A 27,243-nucleotide genomic window follows, 5' to 3' on the forward strand; every position below is an offset into this window, starting at 1 on the left:
AAATCTACGTCTGTCCAAGAGTATTATAAAATAGAGTAGATTTAAAAGCAGGACCTTAGGAGGGGTCCTCACAAGACATTATCTCATAGGAAATCATGCAAGGAGATTAGGCCTTTTTACACGCATGACTTCTGTCGTAGCTGCAGAAATGAGGAGGAGTTGAAAACAATTCAACACCTTTTTTGCACATGTCCAGCTCTAGCCAGAAGCAGGAACCGATTTTTAAAATCCTACTTCTTAACGAATATAGATAATCTATACACTTTAGGTATCAACAACCTTTTACGCTTTGTCAAAAGCTCAGGATGGTTCAATATGGAAAGCCCAGCACCCGCGGCTCACAACGGACCCATTTCGTGGTCTAAATGGCATCGTTGTCTCTATGTACTATGCGGCTGCCAAACCTAACCTAACCTAAATATAAACAAAAAATTAATTTTCATTCGAAATGGTCACCATTTGTTTTTTGCACAAGCCTTCAAGCGATTAGGCCACGTTCTCCAATTCTGACAACCAACTGTAGCCCAATGGATTCAGATCTGGACTTCTAGACGGCCAATCTTTTGCGGCTATGAACCCAGGAATATTGTTTTTTAACCACTGCTAGGTGGGCTTTGCCTTATGGGCTGGAGCGGAATCTGGCTCGAAGATCCAATGTTCTCCATTAAAGATAATATTGCTCAACTGCTTCAACACACCTTCTAGCACATTCTCCTGGTACACTTTTGCCCCAGTCTTAACCCCTTTTTCGCTGAAATGAAGATATGTAACGCATTTACGAGACACTCCCCACCTAACCATTAAGGAGGTTAGATGGGGACCACGCTATTATTTATTTACGTGATAAAACCGCATGGCGAGTTGACCCGGCTACTTTAAGAGAGTTGAAAAATAGGAACCCTCTTAATACATATGTATGTGTTTGTTTGTACAACGAAAATTTGTATGAAACCATACACTGATAATGGTTGTTGTCAATAAAGCAACAAAACAGGTACGCTACTATGTACTAATACCCAAAAGCAGATTAAAGTTTTCCAAATTAATTAATTTCACTATTAGGCACAAATGATGTGGCATAAATTCTGGGTTTTAACGGATATTTTGGCCTTTCGAGCGCAATTTTATGCGATTGGTCGGATTTCAATTAATATGCATGCATGTGTGTTCTAATATAGGGTTGTTCAATAGGTGCGCTTCAACATGTTTCCGATAGGGAGGGCGAACGGCGCAATATTTTTTATTTTTCGCTTGTCATTTGTAAACTTCATTAGTATACATTTCATCATGGAACGCTACACACTTGAGCAACGATTGCAAATCGTGCAAATTTTTTATGAAAATAATCGTTCTGTTGCTGCTACTTTAAGAGCATTACGGCCATTTTACGGTCCATTTAACAAGCCGTCCCGTTTTGGGGTTATGTGAAGTCATTGGTCTACAGTAACAAGCCGGCGACGATTTGTGAGCTCAGAGCCAATATTGAACGGGAAATTGCTGGAATTTCGGCCGATTTATGCAAAAGAGTGGTCGAAAATTGGGTTCAACGATTAGACTTTGTAAAACGTGCACGCGGTGGTCATGCAAAACAAATCGAATTTCATACTTAAATGTATATGTTCAAACTCGATAATAAAAAAAAATTAGTTAAAAAAGTCAAACCGTTTGTGTTTTATTCAAAAAAGTTCAAAAGTTGAAGCGCTCTTACTGAAAAACCCTATATTAGAATTTTACCTCAATGCTTTTAGTTAAACAGATGTTGGAAATAAAGTTTTTAGAGTAGTGCATTTGCAAAATGAACAAAATACGCACTATCCCGGTGTAAAATACTCACTAATGGTGTAGTTCACATCTTGGCCCAACCAAACACATTGGGTAAATCAAACAATTTATTCTCTGTATGTTGATAATATTAATATATTAAAATGCCGCAATTAAAAGAATTTTGAAAAACTTACCCTTTTGCACACTCTTCAACTCATGCCGCTAAAACTATATGGCAAGTTTTAGAAATTTATTTCGATATTACGTACAGAGATGGAAATCTCTTTTATCGTGTGTTTTCAAAAACACTTTGGCCTCAGTACAATAGAAGCAGGACTCTTAAAGTGCTGGGAATCCCCAACCATTCAATTTTCAAACTCATAGCGGTGGTCACCGCTCCCTAGGCGATCGGAACGCATGCAAAGAAGCTTGGACTTCCGTAGAACAAATGTCCAGGTTTGGCGGTTTCTTAGTGTGCCTTGGGATAACTTGAGGCAGTTCTCCAGCTTTGGTTCACTCTATCCTCACTACATCAACAGCACTGGATGGTTTTTCTTCCTGTAAGTTTTGCAATCTTTCGGAGGTAGTGTTCTATATTATGGTATCAAAACGGTACTCTTTTGCTACTTGTAGTGTACCCATGGTATTTTTACCTATGTTATGTTCCTACCTTAGGCGCACATGGCAGGCGAGTTCATACGTCGATAACATGAGATACATAAAGTACAAATCATAAAGAATGCTATTAGTCCGGGAGCCAGGGGTCATTTTGACCTTATCATTTAATGCCGACTGATTTTAATACTGAAGGCAGACGCCATCTGGTGGATGACGAAACCAGTAGCGCTGGGTAGGTGCGTGAGATGCTGCGAAACGTGTCGAAAAAAAATTTTTAACAACTCATTTAATACCGGCTGAAATGTTTGTTGTGTATTGTTGACATTTAGTAGTGTAAAATCTTAAGCATTTTGAAGATGAAAATTATTTTATTTTAGTAGGTAGGAAAGTGCGCGAACCAATAAAATGCCTTTCGACTACTTTCGCGTGATATGAAATGAAATGCGAGCGCGTTCGGTGTAACTTTACAAGTGATTTATTTATTCTTGAGTTCAAGTGTTTATAGAGTCTTAGCCTAGCGGTTTGTTGCTTGTTGAAAGTTTGAAATGTTTTCCAGTAAGCCATTTAATTTTTTGGTATTTTATATTTAACTCTTTTGCTTTTATTTGTATGCGTTCTTTCTATTTCAGCTTTGTGTCAAGTGTAATTCCCAAATATACGCATTTTTTAGATTGCGAATAAACGAATTGAACATATATAGCTTTTTTATAGAAACATATAAGCAGCAAGAATTAACAATAGTTTTGGGTGGTTTTTGTGAGAGGAATTTTAAAATCCCTCTTTATATTAACAATCAAGAAGACCGTATGTTTTAAAAACATTTTAGAACTTTTCACCATTGATTGTATTTTTTTAATGTTTTTTATCGCGCTCAGTATGATGCAAAATGACATAAAAATCGATTTGTTGAAGTTTCTACAGTGACCAAAAACTTCAAAGTAATCACACCGTCGATGATCCACCAACTTTCATAAAGTGTCCGGATTTTTACATCATTATAATTTTTCAAATTCAGCAAACTAAAAGTGAGTTGCATCACCAAGAAGCAAAAAACAAAAAAAAAACAAAAAATTAAAAAAAATTTGGAATTCGTTTACATCTGTCCATTATATCTACACGCTATCAAAAAAGTATTTTTCCTATTTTAGGCACTAAACTCGAACTTTGTTATTAACTTTCTTTTGTTGTTTGTTTAGTTGTAAATTTTTAATTTAAGTTTTCGTCTTTATTTTCTACTTCTACAATTGAAGTTTGGTAACCATATTCTAATATTAAAATTACAAATATTTGCAATTAATTTCCATTTATCCCCAAAATATGTCAAAAAATTTGGTATCACCTTTGAAAAATATTTTTGGGTTATAGCCCCTCTTAATCCCCTTTAAAACATAATGAAAGTTTGAAATTGAAAATTAGGCCGCACTGCCTTTCAAAAATTTTGTTTTTAATTTAAGTTGAAAGGTGGTTAACATTTTCTTCAATGTTTATATCATTGCATGCAATTCAAATGTGTCCTACATTCGTATTTCTTCAATATATAATATATTAAAATCAAATAAGGGGTTTGGATTAAAGTTTGTATTAACACATTTATTCGGATACCCATTTTGAAACATTTATTTGTGTTTTTTAATAAATTTATTGATTGTAATATTAATTATTTATAATCAAATCATTACAAAAAGGGGACAGCGCTCTATAGAAATAAGGATTGCATTCACAGCATTTACAACCAAAGCAGCTTTAAATTAAATAAAAAAATATGAAAATCGGACTAGAGTTTTGGCAAAATTTGCTATCTCTGCATTTGTATGCATATTTCATATATCTTACTAATATTATATATTTAATGTGAAAGTTTGTGTATATGTGTGTGTTTGGATGTTTGCAGCTCAATCACGTAAAAACGACTAAACGGATTTGCACGAAATTTTTTCCACAAATAGTTTATGAGGTGGGTTGAAAAAAAATAACTTTTCTAAGAGAGTTGCCACCTGTTAAAAATTTATTTAATCAAAATTAATGTATTCAATCATCAAGCATTAAAAAATAGGGTCAAAAGATTAAGAGAGCCTATTATCGAATATGACTTTGAATAGGGTTACCATTTGGAAAATTACGTTGCAGTAAAAATAAGAAAATAAATGAAACAGAACAATATAAGCATTAAGGAAGATATTTGAATATCTTAATTTCGAATATGTTTTTGAATAGGGTTGCCACCTACAAAATTCCATCTTTCCAACCACTCGGAACTCTTTTATCATACTTGATAACGTGCTAAACCTTATGAACTGAAATATCGACACTGTTTGCCATTCTCATCTGTCAAGCCATAATTATCGCTATGGATATTTCTAATGATTTTCTCACTGCTTAAATTTTTGTTATCAGCTATTGTATTATTTCGTCATATCGTTGTGCGTTTGTGTGAATTTCTAAATTTCTTTTCTGTTTTATTACGTGAGTCCATTTTGCATTTTTTAATCTTAAATATCCCTGATAGAGTAAGAAGAGAGTAGGAAGAAAACAAATACATATATTAGAATCTTATTATATACAGTCTGTGTCAGAAGAAAAGAACTGGTTTTTTTCTCGTAACTTTAAGATAAATTTCGTTCTGCTTTTTGCTGTGTAATAGTCCCACTTAAGGGCTACGACGCTAGTGCTAACTCAGGTTAGTGTCGTTCGAAACTTTCTCGTCAACGCAACCAAACAAAAATTAGTGAGAAGTACGCGAAGCATTTTGAGGCGGTATTTTTATGCGCACTTTCGAAATGGTCGAAATTATCTTACGCCGCGGTTGCAAAAGTGATTAAAAATCAAAACAATTTGTTGTGATGTGGAATCAGCGGTATAAGGTATACAAAAATGTTGATGACTTTTCCGCGCGAAATAAGCCAATGCGAAAGTCGTGGCTTAAAAAAAATCAACTGGCGTCGAAACGCGTCTTTATTGATTAAATGGTAAATTTCAATTACAATTTTGATATGCTTACAGCTAGTATTTATAATATTTCCTATTGCTAATAGTTGATTCACTTACAATACAATATTTGGTGAATCAATGAAATACGAATATTGCTTATTCTAAGTTTCCTAAATTATTTGCATAAGTGTCGTTGCACTCATTTCTTTACAAGCTAATTGTGTCGCTTGCGAAATGCGTTAGTGCAATGGCACTTATTTGGTTGGGTATCGAGTTACGATGACCAGTCCACTTCAATTGTATTTTCTTTTGGAGTAGAATGGTTGAGTGACGTAACTCCCCTTTCCTTTGATTGAAAACACTCCTGGGTTTTTGCATTTACGTTAAGTTCAATGGCTTTGTGCTTGTTTGTGAAATGAATAAAAATTACAGATAAGGCTAATGTGCTTACTGCGATGAATGAAATTGTTAGCCAAATATTAATTTGATATGATTTTTTGTGGAAGGTTAGTTCTTCGATTTTTTGAGCGTTTTCAATTTGGTTGATAATTAATTCGTCAAATGTAGGTTCGAGTTGTGTGTTATTTATATTTGATTCAAGGTGACGTATTACATATTTTTGTGTAAATGATTTATTTATATTTTTATAAGTTTCGTTTTTTACATAAAGTTCACAATCATTGAATAAAATAAGTTGAGTTCCTATGGAATTTAAAGTTCTTTCGTTACATGTACTTTTTATTTCAATTCCTTTTGAATTTTTTACAATTATTAAGCCTTTTTCGATTTCCATAATTTCTTCTTTATAATTTTTGATTTTCTTACAATTTTTCTTTATTACACATGATTTTGAGGCTTTTAGGCTTTTTTGATATAAATTTCTTGAAAAAGTGAATCTTGTTTTATTTATTTCCAAAAGATGTTCGCTTTTGAATTGTAATTCTTCCGAGTTCTTGTTTGCACATGGAGTTATGAATATATGTTTTGCTATAGTTGTATTTGTTGGGATTTTTAATGAAAATATAATATTATCTGCGGCGGTTGCTGCTCCTAATTCTATGTTTTCTAGTTTAAATATATCTATATTGTACGTATTTATTTCCTCAGGGGTAAGAATGTTGCTGGACATTAAGTTTAGTCTAGCTGATGCTAAGTTATTTTGGATGTGCTCTATACTATTGCTAAGCGATCTAATTCTCAAAAGAATGTCAAGATGTAGAAGTTCTTTATGTATGTCTTGATTTTGATGTTGTACTGAATTTAATTTTAAAGAGATTTGTCTTCTATCTGATTCTATAGCTTTCTGAATATTTTGGAATGTTTTGTTAAAGTTATCATTTATCTTTATATTCTTATTTAAAGTGTCTATGGCAATATGGTTATTCGTGTCAATAACTTTAAAATGTTCTTCTATATTTTGTCTATCGTCGTCGTCCATACTTCCATATAGCCATTTCATTGTTGTACCTAATATGTTAATTAGTCCTCTTTTCTGTCTGTGAGGTAGTAATGTGTAAAGTTTGCTTCGTAGTATTGCAAATTCCTGTGTTAGAATTTGTCCCTTTTCGGTCAGTTTCGAGTCTTTTGCTAAATTCTCAAGTGCGTCAATAATATTTTCTATTTCCTTTGGTTTGATTATGTGGAGGATGATGTCAAAATCTGTGATCACCTGTATGTTGTCGAGTTTTATTTCAGCAAACCCGTCTTCACTTTTGATGTCTTCAGTTATTATCGTTGCGGTCGATCCTATTATCAGTGTTATTAACATCATTGATGTCAAGAGTACATTATAATTTTTCGTTGTGATCGCCTGGTGGTAGAGATTGTGGTATGTTTCTTTTACGCCGAAATTCCTGATCAGCTCTTTTTTTATATCGTCCCAAGTAGGTGATTGTCCCAGTGTTCTGATTGTGTTTAATGCCTGTCCCTGGATCTTCGTCCTGATGTGACGCTGGAATATGAATTCTTGCAGCGGTAGGTTTTGATTAAATAGCGGAAGGATGATTTCAACTTCCCGTATAAACGCCGATAAGTCATAAGATCTGTCGCCTCTGAACTCTTTAATGCGGGACGCCTCCTTGATGAGTTCGGTTACCGCTATTGCTGGTTGTGGTTGGTCGTTCATTTTGTAAACTTTTGCTTTTGTTTAAATATGTAGGAGCAATTTAAATCACTTGTACGAGTATACAAACGTTTTTAGTGTCTTTTGATCACTGTTCACTATTAGTTTGTAAACTTTTGCTTTTGTTTAAATATGTAGGAGCAATTTAAATCACTTGTACGAGTATACAAACGTCTTTAGTGTCTTTTGATCACTGTTCACTATTATTTTTCGGTTTACCGATCTGCCAGTGTTCAAGTAGCCTTTTATCACTATTTCTTGACTTTAGTCAGAAATTTTTGTTTTTCGGTCCTTTGGGATACCGACGTTCTTTTAATCACTAATTCTTGACTTTAGTCAGGAATTTTATTTTTCGGTCCTTCGGGATACCGACGTTCTTGTAATCACTAATTCTTGACTTTAGTCAGGAATTTTACTTTTCGGTCCTTAAGGATGCCGATGGTTCTTTTAATCACTAATTCTTGACTTTAGTCAGGAATTTTATTTTTCGGTCCTTCGGGATACCGACGTTCTTGTAATCACTAATTCTTGACTTTAGTCAGGAATTTTACTTTTCGGTCCTTAAGGATGCCGATGGTTCTTTTAATCACTAATTCTTGACTTTAGTCAGGAATTTTATTTTTCGGTCCTTAAGGATGCCGATGTTCTTGTAATCACTAATTCTTGACTTTAGTCAGGAATTTTACTTTTCGGTCCTTAAGGATGCCGATGGTTCTTTTAATCAATTCTTCAGAATTGATTTCCGGTGACTGCGCCAAATAAGCCAATGCGAAAGTCGTGGCTTAAAAAAAATCAACTGGCGTCGAAACGCGTCTTTATTGATTAAATGGTAAATTTCAATTACAATTTTGATATGCTTACAGCTAGTATTTATAATATTTCCTATTGCTAATAGTTGATTCACTTACAATACAATATTTGGTGAATCAATGAAATACGAATATTGCTTATTCTAAGTTTCCTAAATTATTTGCATAAGTGTCGTTGCACTCATTTCTTTACAAGCTAATTGTGTCGCTTGCGAAATGCGTTAGTGCAATGGCACTTATTTGGTTGGGTATCGAGTTACGATGACCAGTCCACTTCAATTGTATTTTCTTTTGGAGTAGAATGGTTGAGTGACGTAACTCGCGCGGCTTGAAGCGAGTGACGACAAAGAAGCGGGATAAAGTGATGGTCCAACTTTTTAAGCGTCCTTCTTTGTGATTACGCCAAGCACGATCAGTTCTTGCTAAAAGGGAATAGATGTGAGTATAAGCACCATCGAACGACGACTGAAGGAGGCGAACATATCCTACCGTTCCACATCATCAGAACCACTACACTCAGAAAAACACATTGAGAAACAACAAAACAAGAAAACGGCGTCATAGTATAGGACTGGCCTTCCCAGTCCCCAGACGCCAACCCCATTGAAAATGTGTGGGGAACTATGAAGACACATCTTGCCGGAAGGCTAGTCCATGATTTAAAGCACCTCATGCGTCAAGTTCGCAAAATCTAGCTCTGTTTGTCGACGAGCTACGCAGAAAATCTTCCAAGCATGCTGAGAAGATGGTAGGCTATACTCGACAACGATGGATACTACACAGCTTATTGAGTAATTGCGACTGGAAGTTTTGTACATACTTTCTTGTAAAAAAAATAAATATATATCTTTTATACTTCATGAATAATCGTATATATGTATATGTATTGGGAGGTTGAATTAGTTTTAAAGGTTTTTTTCGAAGATTTGGGGCTTTATTGTGAAAAAACGGTACAAAATATTTTTGAAGTATTGGCCATCGCTAGCTACAACTTTCGCCCATCTTTCGGGCAATTTCCGGATGCCGTTTCTCCAAAATTCTGGCCGCTGCTTGGCTATCCATGACTCAACCCGACCTGATCCCACCAAATGCAGAGTATGATTTTCTTGCCGTGAATATTCTGCTTGGCCGTCGACGTTGATGCGTGGCCGGGCAAACCCCATGATTTTTTGCGTTTTGGGTTATCGTAGTGGATCCATTTTTCGTCGCCAGTCACCACCCGATGCAAAAAACCCTTCCGATTTTGTCGCTCGATCAGCAATTCGCACGTAAAAAATCGCCGTTCGACGTCGCGTAGCTTCAACTCGTACGGGACCCAATGCCCTTGCTTTTGGATAATTCCCATCGCTTTTAGACGCTTGCAAACGGTTGATTTATCAACGCCCAATGATTCAGCGAGCTCTTCTTGGGTTTGGCACGAGTCCTCGTCTACCAATTCCCCCAATTCCGCGTCCTCGAACTTTTTGGGCTGGCCAAGACGCTCCTTGTCTTCGGTGTGAAAATCACCACTTTTGAATAGTCGAAACCAGTACTCACATGTTGAAATCGACGGAGTATGGTCTGGGTAGGCCTCCTGCAGCAATTCACGGGCTTGGGCTGTATTTTTTTTCAAATTGAAGCAGAAAAGCAAAGCTTCCCGCAAATTGCGTTTCGACGGCACGAAAGTTGACATACTCGGAGCACGAAAACACTGCGTTGTTTATACTTCAGCGAAATGACAGATACTGATAAACAAAGCCTAGGGATGAGGCTTTGTCATGAATATATATTCAGTATTGCCAACGCGATAAAGTGATAAATAGCGCCATCTGTGTGTCACCTTTAAAACTAATTCAACCTCCCAATATATTCTAAAAATGATTGATTTTTAAGAGCAATATATCGCAAAATTTGGGATTTCTCGGAAGGTGGAAATAATCATTGAATGAGTCGAAAATTCAAAGGTTGGTGAAAAAATTTCGGAAAACTGTTTCTGTCGAGGATATAAAAAAAACTGGCAGACCAAGAACTGGACATTCAGGTGAAAATATTGCCGCGAAGTTTTGCAAAACAACCAACAACATCGATATCTCGGCGTTCTGAATAATTAGGCATTCATGAATCGTCTGTTTCGCGGAGATTACATACTTGTAGACGTGCTCACGGTGTACATTTAAGTGATGTAATTTTTCACACACTATATAATTGTTAGAAGCTGTATTTTGAATAAAAATAGTGAAATCTAAAAGAATGTACATTTTTAATTTTTTTTTTTCGTTTTAAAACAACATCTAGACACGTCTTTTGAATAGCCTTTATGTAACTAATGTATACCCGTCGTTTAGTTAAGGCACATTTGCTTTGAGAAGTAGATTCTAATGGACCTCTTCGAACTCAATCTAACGAATCTTCTTTGCTCTAATAAAGCGACGCTTCGCTTAATTCAGCTTCACTGGCTCGGGAATCTTAGGAACAACAATTGTTCAGTGATGCGAATCATCATCTAATCTGGCTTACTTGATACTTTGCTGCGGGCAAGCGTTTAAGCGCCTTCGACTGTGAGTCGCTCCCAATCCCCAAATAAAAGAATAAAAAAATACATACCTACGATATATGCTGCATATGTGCACAAATGGTATATCAAATACATATGTACAAATGTAATAATGCCAACATACGCTGACAATCAAGCTGATAACAAACAGCTGCTGAACTGAAGAAAGCGAAGGAATGGCAAAGTTGGGGCAGCAGGGAATTATTAGCATGTCAATAATACGCTTACACAAGCTTACCGGCCTTACAGAAATTGAAAGACAATTCAATTGAATTCGAAGACAATGGTAATGAACGGGGAGGTAAAATAGTGAAGATGCAATATGGCTACTCGATATGCGGCAGGGCTTATATACAGTGAACATTTAAGGAAAAGGACAGGTATGGTATATCAAAATGCATCGTCTGAGAGTTCGAACGTTTCGACAGTGCTCTTGATTGACGGTGGTGTGCTATTTAAGGCATGGGAATAGGCTGCATGAACGCGTAGATATATACCGAATAAAAATCCAGATGCTTCGCTCGGATATGTCATACGAATGGTTACAAACACTTCTATTCTCAAATATCCGGTGAGGGCCGCACAGTGCTGTCAAAAGAAGAAAAAAGTCTTCTTTGCGTTGAAGTTGTAGTAAAAAAGGACTTGGATTAATTTTGCTGTGTTTCATTAGCGCCAGGTAGCACGAGGTAGAAACGACAGGCTCACATTGCTGAACTCAGTCAATATCGCTTAAGTGTTTAAAGCACCAATCGAGATGAAGGAGCGCCATGTTTCTAGGAGCATTAAAATTTTAATTTTATTTATTTATGAATCTGCAAAGGGTATGTATTTGAGTACGATTACTTGGTGATCATAAATGTCGCTTCCTTTATGTGGTTTGGACTACCAGCGAGAACTCAGAAATTCGGGAATGCGAATGCAGTGAAGCAAATTTTCACCTTTTTTTTGGAAAACTGCAGTGCAGCTCCCTTAGTTGGCGGACACAGATGTGCTAAGACTTTTTTGCTTCGTTTGGTCCATTTAACTACTTGTTTATATACCTTTATCAAAAGACATTACAATTACCTTGGCTCTCCTTAAGTTTTAATTTTGTAATTCGCAAAACTTACTTGTTGTTGTTTCGTATCAACTCTGCGTTGATACAATCATGCGCTCGTACTCGAGCGTCATACGTTCATTGTCTTTGTTGCCAATCAATTATTGGTTTTTCCCTTTTCCTTTGTGTTCAAATATTGTATTCTCTCTAAGTAACAACGAACGCGTTTATTTTGCAAGCTGCTAACAAAACTTGGAATTTTGCTAATAATAATAATAAAGTTTCCATTTCAAAGTCGTTATTGAATTAGTCGACAAAATCCATATGTTGGAGGAAGATACAAAATCAGACGTATACAAATGTCTTGGGGAAGTTTTTCACATTGGCATTAAGAATAAGACAGAAACTTTGCCGAATATTTCGATCGACAGTGACCATCATATGAGCGGTCAATTTTTGTGATCAGCGAGGATATACGGTTCGATGAGATCGAGTGGATGCGTGAGACTCTAGGAAAAAATACGACACCACTAACGCCGCGGAACGGAGTTGCCAAACCATGCAGCGGTGGCAAAGCCGATGGGACACTGAATCGAGTGTCAGATGGATGGCATAGCTCCTTCCTACAATAGATAAAGGGGTTCATAGGAATTTCGGGAAAGTGGGCAGTTTCATGACTCAGTTCCTCTCGGGCCACGGATACTTCTGAAAATACCTATACCGGATGGGTAAGGTAAGGAATCCCAGGTGCATGTGCTGTGAAGCTCCGAGCGATGACGCGGAACACGTTCTTCAATTGCGACAGATAGCTCGTGGAAAGAACTGCCCTGAAGGAGCAGTTTGAAGACATCGCCCCGATCAATGTGATCAGTAAGATGTTTGATAAGGATAACTGGAATGCGGTTAAAATATATGTGGAAGACGTATTACGAAGAAAAAAGATCTCGACGCAGTACAACAAAGCGAAGCCTCACAGACAGAGACATAAGGAGACGAGATTATACCATGAAGCTGGCTACAATCATGGTGGACCCAGACGTGGGTAATATAATTTGGTATAATTACTGTACAGTAAAAGTTCAATCCATAAGTACAAAATATATTAACATTCAAATTTAAATAGGGGGAAAAAATTAATTTCGCAACAATGCATTTAAGAACAAGCGTGCTCGTTTATTATGGTCCGGACTAGAAATGCTATCATTAATCAGATAGCATCAGATACTACATATGTCAGTTATATCAGGCCCATCTGTCGGGTTCCATTCAAATTACAATTAACGGCTTTTGTTGGTTTCTTCTTTGTAAAAGTCTGTTATTAGTCTTTCTTTTTTGCTTTCGCGAGCTGTTGATACAAGGTGGTGCACAATTAATCACCCTGTAGGAAAATTTATAAATGACTGCCACATATTTGCCACTTGTGAGCCAGACAAACGTAGTATAATCTTGCAAATAGACAAGCAATGGATCATGTAAAGGTCTAATAAAGACTTCTATCACTCAAAATTATTTCTCGCCTGAAATCCTTCATAATAAAGTTATATTATTTGCTCTATCCTGTAACTTATCATTGAATTTTGACATTAGTAACTAAATAATAAGCAACAGAATTGACAGCGCCAATTGTTAGCACCAAAAAACATGGTTGTCACTGCCTGTCAACATCAACCCGTCCCTCTTAGGAAACCCTATATAAAATTTTTGATTCAACCGATTTTCATCTTTCTTCTCTTTTCATTTCAGTAATGCCACATAGAAAAGTGTATTCAATATTTTGGATTCATTATACCAAGTGAAAACATAGAAACAAAATGACTTCAGAAACATATTTGGATTTGACATTTGAGCGTAGTGGAAAGAGTGGCAAACGCCCAATTAGACCGAAGTTGCTGAAATTAACTGATGTCACCATGCCACATCGCAGCAGAAAAAAGACCAAAGTTAAGGTGAGTTAAAATAGAAAATTTTGGAATTTTATTTGCACTGAGCTGTTTATTGCTTTACCACTCATTCTTGAGTAACTTCGTGCATCTCCATAATGGTTTAATAATGTAAAACCCGTCCAAAACTGATACATGGATCTCTTCTCATTTCATTTAGATCAGACTTTTTATAAGTTCTAAATTTCCTTTTGTTTGATTGAGCTGACGAGTTATAAATAAAAGTTGTATATGTGCGCAGGTATATAAAGATAGGTCCGGACCGAATATAGTACCTCCGTACTTGTTTTATTTATATAGATAAAAGGATGTGATCTGCTGCACTCATTTTAAATCTCATATAATTTTGGCAATGAAACCTATTCACCTATTCATGTATCAACCGCTCCGTTAAAAAAAAAACTATTATATGTAGAGATCGGAGAACGCATTTGCTATAATACATCAATATGCCCACAGACAGTTTGTTCTGGATTGCCGACGCTATATGCGCCATGCCTCCCATTAGAAAGTTTGTTTTTTCGCACTAAGTGGGATAATTGTCTAATAAACCTTTTGTTGCTGTTACACTGTTTTTTTGTGTTTTTGTAAAGTGTCATTATAAGTAGACTTCGATCAATCCAAAGCATTGTTTTTGTCACTTACTCGGAAGCTAGGAGAATACAGCACTGTTTGTAAGTCAGTAGTCTAGGGAATTGAAAGGGATCGTAGAATAACTAAGGTTCTTTTGGTGTTATAAGAAAAAATCAGCATAACCGATATCCACGTTACTTCGGTACTGCCTGAATAACGCCTGGATGAAAGAGCGTAAGAATTCGTGTGATTAAAGCACTGTTCGTACACGACTAGCAGCCAAAGCTGAGATGTGGTTTATAGTAGTAATCTTCTTATATATAAAAATGGAGACTTTTTTTGTGTTCGTTAGTCGCCGATTCACGCCTAAACGCATTTACCGATTTCAATCAAACTTTAATAGATCATTGGTATACGTCCATAGATGGTTTATGTGAAGTTTTAAAGAAATCGGTAAAAGTATGCGTGCGTTGTGTAAGTGTGAAAAATACAATATTTGCGTGTTTCCCTTATACGGACATTACGTATACGGAATGAGAATACACGCAAATGAATAGAATATACACAGGCATGAATAACATTGTATCGATGTCGAGTGACGTATGCGACTGTATTATTCGTAACGCAATAGTTGTCCTCTCTTTTTTTCCTTTTTATGCATGCGTGACACGGCATCAAAGCACATTGCTTTTTTTAAACTGGAAAAATATTTTGAGCTTCATTTGAACGTTTTATGATTTAGATAAAATAAAAATTCGTTAAATATATTTGATTCCATTAATTCCTGTATTTTTCGAAGTTCAAAGTTTTTGGACAAATATTGAAACGTGTACTTAAATTAAATGTTAAATACATATATATAAATTCGCAAATGTAAAAGTTCAGATGGATTTAAAATATACAAAATTATTCAGCGGTTGAATCCATACATAACTTTGTTCATGGGTTTGAGTAATTTTTTTGTGGTGAAAGTCTAAAACCAAGAAAAGAAAACGCGAAAGCCGACGAGCAAATTAATTGTGTGGGATGAATGTACAATCGGACATAAAAAATCAGTAGAAGCATTGGATAGAACTTTGAAAGATTTACGTAATAATCAAGAAATATTTGGTGGCGCTTTAATAATATTGTCTGGTAATTTTCTTCAAACTTTGCCAGTAATTCCCCGTTCAACACCAGCAGATGAATTAAAAGCATGTTTAAAGACATCCCATTTATAGAGGCACGTAAAAACTTTGACTTTGAAAACAAATCTGCGAGTTTATTTGCAAAATTATGCATCGGCTGACAAATTTTCAAGACAACTTCTGAAGATAGGAAATGGACAAATTCCTATTGATGCTGCTACTGGCTTAATCACTTTGCCAGATAATTTTTGTAATTTCGCACACACAAAACAAGAATTAGTTTTAAGTGTTTTTCCAAATATTGCGCAAAATTATCAAAATCACAATTGGTTAGCTGAAAGGCAATACTGGCTGCGAAAAATAAGGATGTTGGTCAATTGAATGCGAATATTTTAAATGATGTGCTAGTGAGATTGTAACATTTAAATCAATTGATACAGTTAAAAATCAAGATGACGCTGTAAATTATCCAACAGAATTTTTAAATTTCTTGGATTTACCTGGACTGCCCGCTCATCGCTTACAATTGAAAGTTGGTGCACCAATTATTTTACTTAGAAATTTAAATCAGCCTCGATTGTGTAACGGAACAAGATTAGCAGTCAAAAAGGTCATGAAGAATCTTATTGAAGCAACAATTTTAAAAGGAAAATTCAAAGGTGAAGACGTATTGATTCCGCGTATTCCGCTGACTCCACCAGATTTAGCTTTTGACTTCATAAGATTGCAATTTTCAATACGTCTTGCATTTGCAATGACAATAAACAAAACACAAGGAATTGACTTAGAATATCCATGCTTCTCCCACGGACAATTATATGTATCATGTTCACGCGTAGGTAAGCCATCAGTTCTGTTTATTTATACCACAACTCAGGGCAAAAAATGTAGTTTACGCAAAGGCTTTGTGTTAGTTTGAGTTTAAAATTGACATTAATTTTATATTGTATAAAAAGAATAAATACACATAGAGTGAATTTAAATCGAGTGTGCATTATTCATTTCTAATTTTGAAATGCCTAGCGAAGCAGGCAGAGGGTCCGCTAGTAGTTAATAAAATTTAATGCAAATAAAAGTAAAATATACAACATTTTGATAACTTTTTATTATAATATCAAGAAAAAAATATATTTGCAATAATTTAACGACAATGGCATGAGCCGTCTGTCGATTTATTTTTCGTGCAAAACAATTATCAGGTTTTCGGTTTTTATAACCAGTTAAACTCTTCTATTAAGAAATCTCTGTATCTAAAGTCTTATTTCATAATACGCAAAATTTTATCCCTATGATCATTTTACTCATTGAGAATCTCAATCAGTTGTGAATCATTTAAAGTAAAATTTCCGAAAAAGACTTTTTTGAATTCTCTTAATATTATTAGGCAGTGTGCCAGGAAATGCACTATGTTTTCAAGCTCGCCTATATTACACATTGAGCGAATTTTATTTCCTGTGTCAAATCTGTTGTCAGTTCTAGACCTCATTATCCACATGCTTGATTCTAAGTCATATTTTTTTTAAGTAAACCAGGCCTTTTGACTCAAGGCTTTTTGTATGTACAAATTCACCCTAGCCTCGTTAGGGTTTGTCAAAAGCAATTTTGCATCTCCTATCCAGCTTTCTAATTCCATATTATCTATTCGTTTTCACTATTGTAAATAGGTTCTTAAAATCTCTAATCCAATGTTTAATGTAGCACACGCTATAATTACTTCATAAGCCCGTGGAAAACCGCAGATATGAGTATTAGGTGAATGAAATATTGAGTAAATAAACTTGTGTGTGTAAAAATAGTTCAAATAAAACCTCAAGTGTGGCCCATAGAAGATCTACACTCCTTAAATACTAGTTCCATAATTATTTTTTATGGATTTTAGGTGTCAACGATATAGAGAAAAGCTGATTACTTTTTGTACTCAAGCCCTTCATGCAAGTACGCAGAGGATATCGAATATGGCGTTAAAGTATTTCCTTTCTTTTCTTTATGGAATATATTTTTGCTATAACAGTTTGTCAATACATGTACATCGGAGCTGGAAAAATGATTCGACGAAGTGGAGTTCCATAGTATCATTATTAAAGCTACAACTTGGGTCCCCAGGTTCAAACTTTTTCCCATATTTTTAGCATTAATAAGTAACATTGAATTGAATGTTTCCCTTATTTGAAAGGAACTAAGCGAATCAAATATATAAAACTGGCGGTTTGACTTCTTTATATAACAAGGCATACATTCTTGATAGCCATTTGTTCAAATTAAATATGAAATGTCAATAAAAATCAGCTGCTTAAATTATCGGTCGGTATGTCTTAAACTTAGCAGAGCAGATTTATGTACCTTTACCTTTCCTATTAGAAAAACTGTTTCTAAGAGATTTTTTTTTAATATCTTATTGAATGCTCCGCTGCAAACAAATGTGTGCATGTATATATATGTATATATATATATAGGGTGCCCAGTAGCAGAATTGGTTTGAAATTTAAAGTTTCTCTTTAACCGCTGAGCGTAGTATGAAAGGATAGGGTGACGCGCTAGCTTCGTACGGCTTATTTAGTCACGATATCGCAATGGACGAACAACGTGCGTTCGCTATCGAAGCATAATATAGTTCAAGACTAATGATTCGTGTGCAGCTGCTTGTCGTAGATTTTGTTCACGTTACATTATTCAGAACTACAGAACTGAAGATTTGATTCATTCATATGTGCGAGGGCTGCGGGAAATTAGCTCGAGGGCAAACAGCCCGCGGCCATGATCCAGACGGGTACCGAGGACAAATGAAAATATTGAGCTCGTCGCAACAAGTTTACATTATGGTCCGCGTCAGACCGCATGCAAAGGAGTGGGTACTCTGGCACTTTTAAAAATTATTGTTGATGAAACATGGGTTGGTACATGTCTACCAATCGGAAGTGCACAAGTTTGAATCTCCGTGCATGAAATGATAGAAAAGATTTTTGTGATAGCGTTGGCCCCTCGGTAGGCAATGGCAATCCTGCGAGTGCATTTCTGACTTGAAAAAACTGCTCATAAAAACCATTTGCCTTTCGCAGTCGGCTTAAAGTGTAGATTTCTCCATTTGCGGTACAACATCAAGATGCACAACACAATTAAGAAAGATCATATAATTCAGCCCGTCAAAATTCAAATCGTGCAAGCGCTTAAGCTTACCGATTACAATTTACGTAAACATTTTCTGCTAGAGCGATTTAGTAGGGTAAACAGTATCTTTTGGAGTTTTTGGACTGTTGGAGTACATTTCCATTTAAATGGTAAGTATGCAAAATTGCCGTTATTGGCTACCTAAATTATAGCTGCCTCAGAAATAAAGTCTATGAAGTAAATCCAGCGACCATCTCAGCTCTAAGAGGCAATATCGTGCGTCGGGTGAATTACATCCCGACATCACTTCTCAAGGAGTAGGAGGCCAGATTCTAAGAATGTATCCCACGTAACTGCCAACATTAGAGAAAAAAATTAAGTCCGCACTTGTCTTTTTTGTAATAGTTAGTGAAATAAACTTTTATCATTAGTTGCTTTTTAATTTAATTCCTAATCCTGCCGTCAGACACCCTGTAAGTATATCGAGGAAAAGCACTACTCTTCGTACTGTGGTTGCTTGGATTCATTACAAATTAATTAACACACAATCGTTGGGACTAGTTAGTTCAGTAAGTGAAAGAGATATTTCACAGCATAATTAAAAGCATGAGCTCTCTTCTAAGAATTGCACAAAAAACAGAGAAGAAGTAATAAAGGTTAAGAGTCTTAAAAGTTTCCCATTACTAGCTGCAACACAGCGTTAATACGTTTGCAGCATGTTAACAGAAAAACTAAAAAAAAGGTTTATTTTTATATTTCTACTAGCGGACCCTCTGCCTGCTTCGCTAGGCATATCAAAATTAGAAATGAATAATGAACACTCGATTTAAATTCACTCTATGTGTATTTATTCTTTTTTTACAATATACAATTAATGTTAAGTTTAAACTTAAACTAACAAAGGCTTTTCGTAAACTACATTTTTTGATTTGCCCTGAGTTGTGGTATAAATAAACAGAACTGATGGCTTTCCTACACGTGAACATGATACATATAATTGTCTGTGGTAGAAGCATGGATATTCTAAGTAAATTCCGCATACTTCCAGCGATTGTCCTTGTGCTTTGTTTATTGTCATTGCAAATGCAAGACGTATTGGAAATTGCAATATTTTGAAGTCAAAAGCTAAATCTGGTGGAGTCAGCGGAATACGCGGAATCAATACGTCTTCACCTTTGAATTTTCCTTTTAAAATTGTTGCTTCAATAAGATTCTTCATGACCTTTTTGACTGCTAATCTTGTTCCGTTACACAATCGTGGCTGATTTAAATTTCTAAGTAAAATAATTGGTGCACAAACTTTCAATTGTAAGCGATGAGCAAGGAATTAAAAAATTCTGTTGGATAATTTACAGCGGCATCTTGATTTATAACTGCATCAATTGATTTAAATGTTACAATCTCACCAGGCACATCATTTAAAATATTCGCATTCAATTGACCAACATCCTTATTTTTCGCAGCCAGTATTGCTCTTTCAGCTAACCAATTGTGATTTTGATAATTTTGCGCAATATTTAGAAAAACACTTCAAACTAATTCTTCACCACAAAAAAATTACGCAAACCCATGAACAAAGTTATATTAATAGAAACCTGATCTTAATACTCGAGCTACCATCAAATTAACACATTTTATTTTTTAAAAGAACATTTATGGCGACTGTCGATCCATATTGATGGATTTCAAAAAATGTATGGATTCAAGCTCTGAATAATTTCGTATATTTTAAATCCATCTTTAACATTTGATTTAAGTAAACGTTTCAATATTTGTCCAAAAACTTTGAACTTCGAAAAGTACAGGCTTATAGTTATTAATGGAATCAAATATATTTAACGAATTTTTTATTTTATCTAAATCATAAAAAGTTCAAATGAAGCTCAAAATATTTTTCCAGTTTAAAAAAAAGCAATGTGCTTTGATGCCGTGTCACGCATGCATAAAAAAGGAAAGAAAAGAGAGGACAACTATTGCGTTACGACTAATACAGTCGCATACGTCACTCGATATCGAAACAATGTTATTCATGTCTGTGAATATTCTATTCATTTGCGTGTATTCTCATTCCGTATACGTAATGTCCGTATAAGGGAAACACGCAAATATTGTAGTTTTCACACTTACACAACGCACGCATACTTTTACCGATTTCTTTAAAACTTCACATAAACCATCTATGGACCAATACCAATGATCTGTGAAAGTTTGATTGAAATCGGTGAATGCGTTTAGGCGTGAATCGGCGACTAACGAACACAAAAAAACGTCTCCATTTTTATATATAAGATTCAGGTTATTAATTTTAATTAAAACTTTCAGCAGTTTGCTATAAATTGAAAACCTTTGGAATTTAACTGGAAAAACAGCCAAGCCGTTTAAAATTTGCTTTGCAGAAATAAGGTGAGCCGGTACGCGTCACCTGGCAGTGTGAGCTCGAGCACTCACACGTCTTCACAATAAACGACGTAACTATTTGCTCATTCAAAGGTGCAGTAGCCCCAAAATGCTCCAAATGAATCGAATGAATTGTCGGTGAAACCTTGTAAAAAGTAAAAAATGCGTAAAAATTTGTTTACAAATAACTCATGAAAAAACTAATTGCATATAGAGAATCGAGAAGTTAACTTTGGGCCACTTTGGAAAACTTAACTCATATTAAACGCAGTCGTAAATATTCCAAACCACGGTGCCAAAAATGTAGTGAAAATATTTTTTTATGAAAATAATTCACTCCAACGAACTGTGGGAAATTTTACCTTTTTTCAGTTGGACTTTAACAAAAGATTTATTTATAAAATAAGCAAGCATTTTAGAGTGGAAATTCGAAACTCGACTTTGGACAGAAATGTCCTCTACTACCAAGCAGCAAACGCTAATTCCAAATTAAAATGTGAAATTTTAAAGGGAAAAATTCCAAAATATTGCTTAAGCCTTCCAAACATCGGCTCACCTGCGAAAGTAACCGGGGTTGTATAAATCAAGACCCATAAAAAGTTTAGACGGTGAGCATAGCATAAGCGAGCTCATCTCTAAAAAATCGGGTTTCGCATAACATGGTATGTTGATATGTACCTCGAAAAATATCTTCCTGTTATTAAGAATTTCAATACTGGCATAATGACCGAAATGAGACCAAAGACGATAATGACAGAAGTTGAGAATTTAAATATAGAATTTTCACGGATTAGATAATTTTCCTGGAATTTTTCATTTAGAATGCGAGCCAATGATTCTTGCGAGTGATTTCACAGAAGAGCTGGAATGCAACATAGCTCAGCGCTTCGAGAAGGCTTTTACAACTCTTTTACTTAAAAAGAATAGGTATACGTAAGAAATTATGGCTGGATTTACACTGCGCTCTCCTATGGAATGTTTGTGTGGTGACCTGGCTTGGGTAAGGTGGCTAACCATGAGCATGAGACACTAGGGCACTCATACATACAAACACAAATTGTTTAGCTTCCTTCCGAGTGGCATACACATATTTCGCTTTGCTCCGATACTGCTACCTAAGAGTAATTGTGCTCACAATTATGAAAGTGGTCTAAGTCAAAATTTCAAAATAATTAGTTGATCACTTATTTCACATCCACATGCTCTTAAACTATATGTATTTAATGTAATTTCCAAGATATTGTCAAAAATTAACCTTTCGATAGTGGATGTAATTTCAACGTTATACAGAGTTCATTTAGTGTTAATTATGAAAGTGGTCTAAGTAAAAAATTTAAAGAAATTACATACAGACATAACTTCAAAATAAAGTGTGACCCTCTTCGATGTATGTATGGGATGAAACTACAGGACCAAGAGGTGCACAGGAAATTGCATCATGCATTTTAGCGCATGTGGAGGAAATTATAATTACTCAAAAACACGTAATAGATTGCAGTGATGCGCCAAAGGCCAAAATCGTAACATTAAAATATCATTGATTTGAATTAAAATTGCTTAGGTATCAAATAATAATAATAACGAGACCACAAATTTTTGCTATTGAGTCATTCGTTTCTATCGAACGACCGTGATTTTGGGTTGATAGAAATGAAAATCAAAAAAACGAATGACTTATACAACCTCAGCACTATTATGAATTGAAAGAAAAGTGTTGATTTTCGTCTTTCATTTGAAAAAAAATGGGGGCTGAAGCGCATTGAGAGGTACAAAAAGTTTGCGGATATGCTGTTTTAAGTGAAACAACGTGCTGAGATTGGTTCCGTCGCTTCAAAGACGGTGATTTTAACGTTGACGACCGTCCGCGTGAAGGAAGGCCAAAAACCTTCGAAGACGTTGAATTGGAGGTATTGCTCAATGAGGATCCGTGTCAAACGCAAGAAGAAGTTGCTTAAGTATTAGGGGTTACCCGCCAATCCATTTCCATTGCATGCTGTGTGAATAATTCAGAAACCGGGGACTTGGGTTCCTTATGAGTTAAAACCAAGGGATGTTGAACGGCCTTGTTTTCGCCTATGAAGAACTGCTCCAGCGACAAAAGGAAGGATTTTCTTCATCCCATCGTGATGGGAATGAAAAATGGACTCATTACAGCAATCCAAAGAAAAGAAAGTCATGGGGACTGCCCGGTCATGCTTCTACGTCGTCGAATCGACCGAATATTCACGCTCCGCAGGTTATGCTATGTATTTGGTGGGACCAAGTTGGTGTTATTTTTTTATGAACTATTCAAATCAAGCAAAACCATCACTGGGGATTGGTATTGATGCGATTGAGCGGATCACTACGCGAGAAGCGGCCGAAATACGCCGAGAGGGATGACAACGCTCGGCCTCACATTGCCAAACCCGTGAAAACCTACCTGAAAACACTGAAATGGGAAATCCTACCCACCCGCCATATTCTCTAGATATTGCGCCGTCCGATTATTACCTGTTCCGATCGATGGCACATGGTCTATGAAGACATCAAACAATGGCTTTATCCGTGGATAGCCTCAAAAGATGAACAGTTTTACCGCGACGTTATACGAGATCTACCAGAAAGATGGGAAAAAGTAGTAACCAGCGATGGGTAATACTTTCAATGATTCACTTGTAACCATTTTTTCAGAATAAACTTGTATTTTCATCAAAAGAACAGCGAGCACTTAGTTGCGCACCTAATACATTTTCTATAAAACGAATGTCTCAGCCGGATTTTACTTCGAGTAAGTCATTAGAAGGATCAATAACAAAGTGAGTAAAAAATACCTCGAGCAGATCTGTCTCTTCACTGAAAATTCATTGGATGCATTTCTTGAAAAATTAACCTTATAAAATGTTCTACAAAACTTCTTTAGATTATTCTAAATTCCACGTTTCGGATCCCTAAAAGAGGAAGACCAAAAATATACGAAAATATTATATTACTTCCATTATACACCAGCCCTAGATCAGTAACGGAAGAAAAATATAAAGATATTATGTTTTTACTAACGTATATCCCACCATGAACATTTTAAGAATCTTAAAAACAGGAAAAAGTGATAAAAATGAGTTAATTTTTAAATTAAATTAATAAATGTTCATGAATTACTTCGGTAAAGTTATAGTCTCAAATAAAACTCAACGTCTTTATCGCACTAAGTCATTTATAGGGCATCCAATTAATTTTGAAAATGGTCTAAGTCCATTAGAGCGTTAAAAACAACACTTGCGTATAAAATTCATACAAAATTTCATATTGATAATAAATTTTCATTAATCAAGTCTAAGAAAATTATAAATTACAATATCGCAAAATATAAAAATATTTTTTAACTCATTCAAACGCAATTAATTTAATATCTCGAAACAAGAAAAATGTATATGACTTAGACCACTTTCAGAATTACTGGCACAATTAAGCACTAAAATGTCAAGTAATGAATAGTGTGGAAAAAATTACCGTGCACCACTTTTTTAACTTTATTATCGATCGGTCGATCATTTAAAGCTGCACAGCAGCTCGAAGCCTGGTCGCTAAGAAGGTGTGGCTTCATATTTAGTGATAGTCAGCCTGTTACTAAACATCTGGGCTCATTATAGTTCAGTTATAAAATTGCGCTGCCGATTATTTTTCGAGAAATTTGGTTTAACTTTAACTACTGCTTAAAAACTTTTTTAAAATGTTTCCAAAATCGTGCTAGATACTTAAAAACATTATTATTTAGGTCATTGCTGATTAATTTGGTTACAAGGTATGCTGCTCAAAACTTAACCTTATAGTCCAGTCAAAAGAGACAAAAAAAATAGCCAACTAAGTAATTTTAGGAGTATGCGAGTTTATGGTTTATTACAATATGTAAAACCCATCACTGTGAACTTAAATTTGAGTTTTCGGGGTCGGGGGTTGTGTCCCAAAATCGAGATTCTCGTAATAGTCCAGTCAAAAGAAGATTTAACTTAGTAATTTTAGGAGTATGCGAGCTTATGGTTTTATTATGTAAAGCCCATCACTGTGAACTTAAGTTTGAAATAAGGGTGCAACTGGTTTTTTGCGATTATCTCGTGAATTTCGAAAGTTACGAAAATTTTTTAAAATACTTTTTTGTAGATAATAATATTATCTATCACTTTCAATCAAAACTTTGTATTGTAAAATTAATCATAAAGAAGTTATAAACAAAATTACGCGAAAAATTAAGGGATGAAATTTTTTCAAGCGGAATAACTTTTTTTTTATTGATTTTATGGAAAATATACATCAGAGCTTTTTTATAGAGCATTCTTTTGTGAACATTTTTGTCCATAATTTTTTTTCGCTATCTTTATTTAGTCTTATGATTTTGAGCTGCTAAGCGGAGCAACCATTACATTAGCGAAGCGCGTACATGATTACACAGGCCGACAAAATTTAACCAACATTCAGACCCAGAAACACTATATATTTCCGAAGGTCTATGATGCGCTGAATTCAAATCTGGCCTCAGAATTGCTCTATCAGCTCTGGTTTTCGAGATATCCTAACCTAAAAGTGCAAAAGACACCGTTGTTGCCCATATTTGAGGTTATGTAGCCTTGCAGATGTTTTCTTTCACCAAAATTAAAGGATGGCATCTTTAAATACAAGCCTTCTTTTTTCAAATGGCGTTAAGTTTGCTCAAATATCCTTTTTTTTCGCTGAGATATCGCATTTAGAAAATTTCATGTTTCTAAATTTTCCTACACCTGAAAATCGATTGAGATAACATAGACATGATATAGTCGATTACTAATTTTCTTGAATTGAGTCTTATTTTTCTTAAAATTTTGTCTCACACCATAAGTAAGTAAGCAGCTCAAAATCATAAGACTAAATAAAGATAGCGAAAAAAACTTATGGACAAAAATGTTCACAAAAGAATGCTCTATAAAAAAGCTCTGATGTATATTTTCCATAAAATCAATAAAAAAAAAGTTATTCCGCTTGAAAAAAATTCATCCCTTAATTTTTCGCGTAATTTTGTTTATAACTTCTTTATGATTAATTTTACAATAAAAAGTTTTGAATGAAAGTGATAGATAATATTATTATCTACAAAAAAGTATTTTACAAAATTTTCGTAACTTTCGAAATTCACGAGATAATCGCAAAAAACCAGTTGCACCCTTATTTCCAAGATGCCGGCCGCGGGACACAACCCCCGACCCCGAAAACTCAAACTTAAGTTCACAGTGATGGGCTTTACATAATAAAACGATAAACTCGCATACTCCTAAAATTACTAAGTTAAATCTTCTTTTGACTGGACTATTACGAGAATCTCGATTTTGGAGATTATTAAAAAAATCCTTTTTGTTTTTGTTTGGACGTCCATACAAATCTACTATTGAATTGGTGTTCATAACAGAGTCATACATACATAGTTACGCATACAACTTCCATTCTGCTTGCTGGAATATCATTCACGCTTCAATTAGAATTTTTAATTAAAGTTAGTTTCGCCCGTTCTCCGCTTTCCCTCGAGCAGCAGCAGAGCGTAGGGAGGACAACAGGCGATTGCCTTCGTACTCTCATTTTACTGTTTCATTTTCAGCGTGAATTTACGTTTATTTGTTATGTACGCATATGTATATACATATATGTATATGAGGTATATTCGTGTATGAGCACGTATATTAGAGCGTCCAAATTTTTTATTTATTATCAAGAAAATTTCTGGAAAACGAACGAAGATACTCATGTGCTCGTGCTATAGTGTAGGAAAGAGACGCGCGGAAGCGATCAACGTTGATCTCGTTTCAACGTTTAATTTTCAAGCAGGGTTCAGCAACAGCACGGACATTTCGTGATAAGATAACTAGGATCACATTTTAATGTATCTTCTTGTGTACAATCTTAAGTTTGTATGCCTAAATCTTTCCGAAGGATGCCTGAACAATCCCATTCGCCACTGGTCTCAAATGATTCCACGGTCTCTGCTATTGGAGAAATCCTAAATCACTTTGCGGAGGTATGGTCCAAAATTTATAAACTGATGGCTCCAAGATGGAAACTAGAACTGGTGAATGGAGCAAACACATGCAGGAATACTTCACACCATTTAATGATGATGGCGCACACTCAAGAAAGTGGAAAATTGAAATTTGAAAATTCCTCTTCTTCAACTTTATTTAGGACTTGGTCCGGTGAAGTTGCAACACATATGTAGTGAGATATACAACCAATTTGCATAAAGACTTAAAGCTATATTATTTATGTATATAGTTAAGTGTTGAATTGAAAGAA

The 27,243-nt window shown here is 35.2% G+C and overlaps 1 protein-coding gene across 1 annotated transcript in view; it reads left to right on the forward strand.

Moving 5' to 3' along the window:
• Positions 1-13,571: 13,571 nt before the first annotated feature.
• Positions 13,572-27,243, forward strand: part of LOC128861869 (uncharacterized) — a 43,496-nt gene continuing 29,824 nt past the window's right edge. Inside the window, exon 1 of the mRNA XM_054100244.1 lies at positions 13,572-13,756. Coding sequence (XP_053956219.1) covers positions 13,622-13,756 — 135 coding nt within the window. The 5' untranslated portion in view covers positions 13,572-13,621. The remainder of the gene's footprint in view (positions 13,757-27,243) is intronic.

This window comes from Anastrepha ludens, chromosome 4, assembly GCF_028408465.1.
Source record: "Anastrepha ludens isolate Willacy chromosome 4, idAnaLude1.1, whole genome shotgun sequence".
NCBI lineage: Eukaryota > Metazoa > Arthropoda > Insecta > Diptera > Tephritidae > Anastrepha > Anastrepha ludens.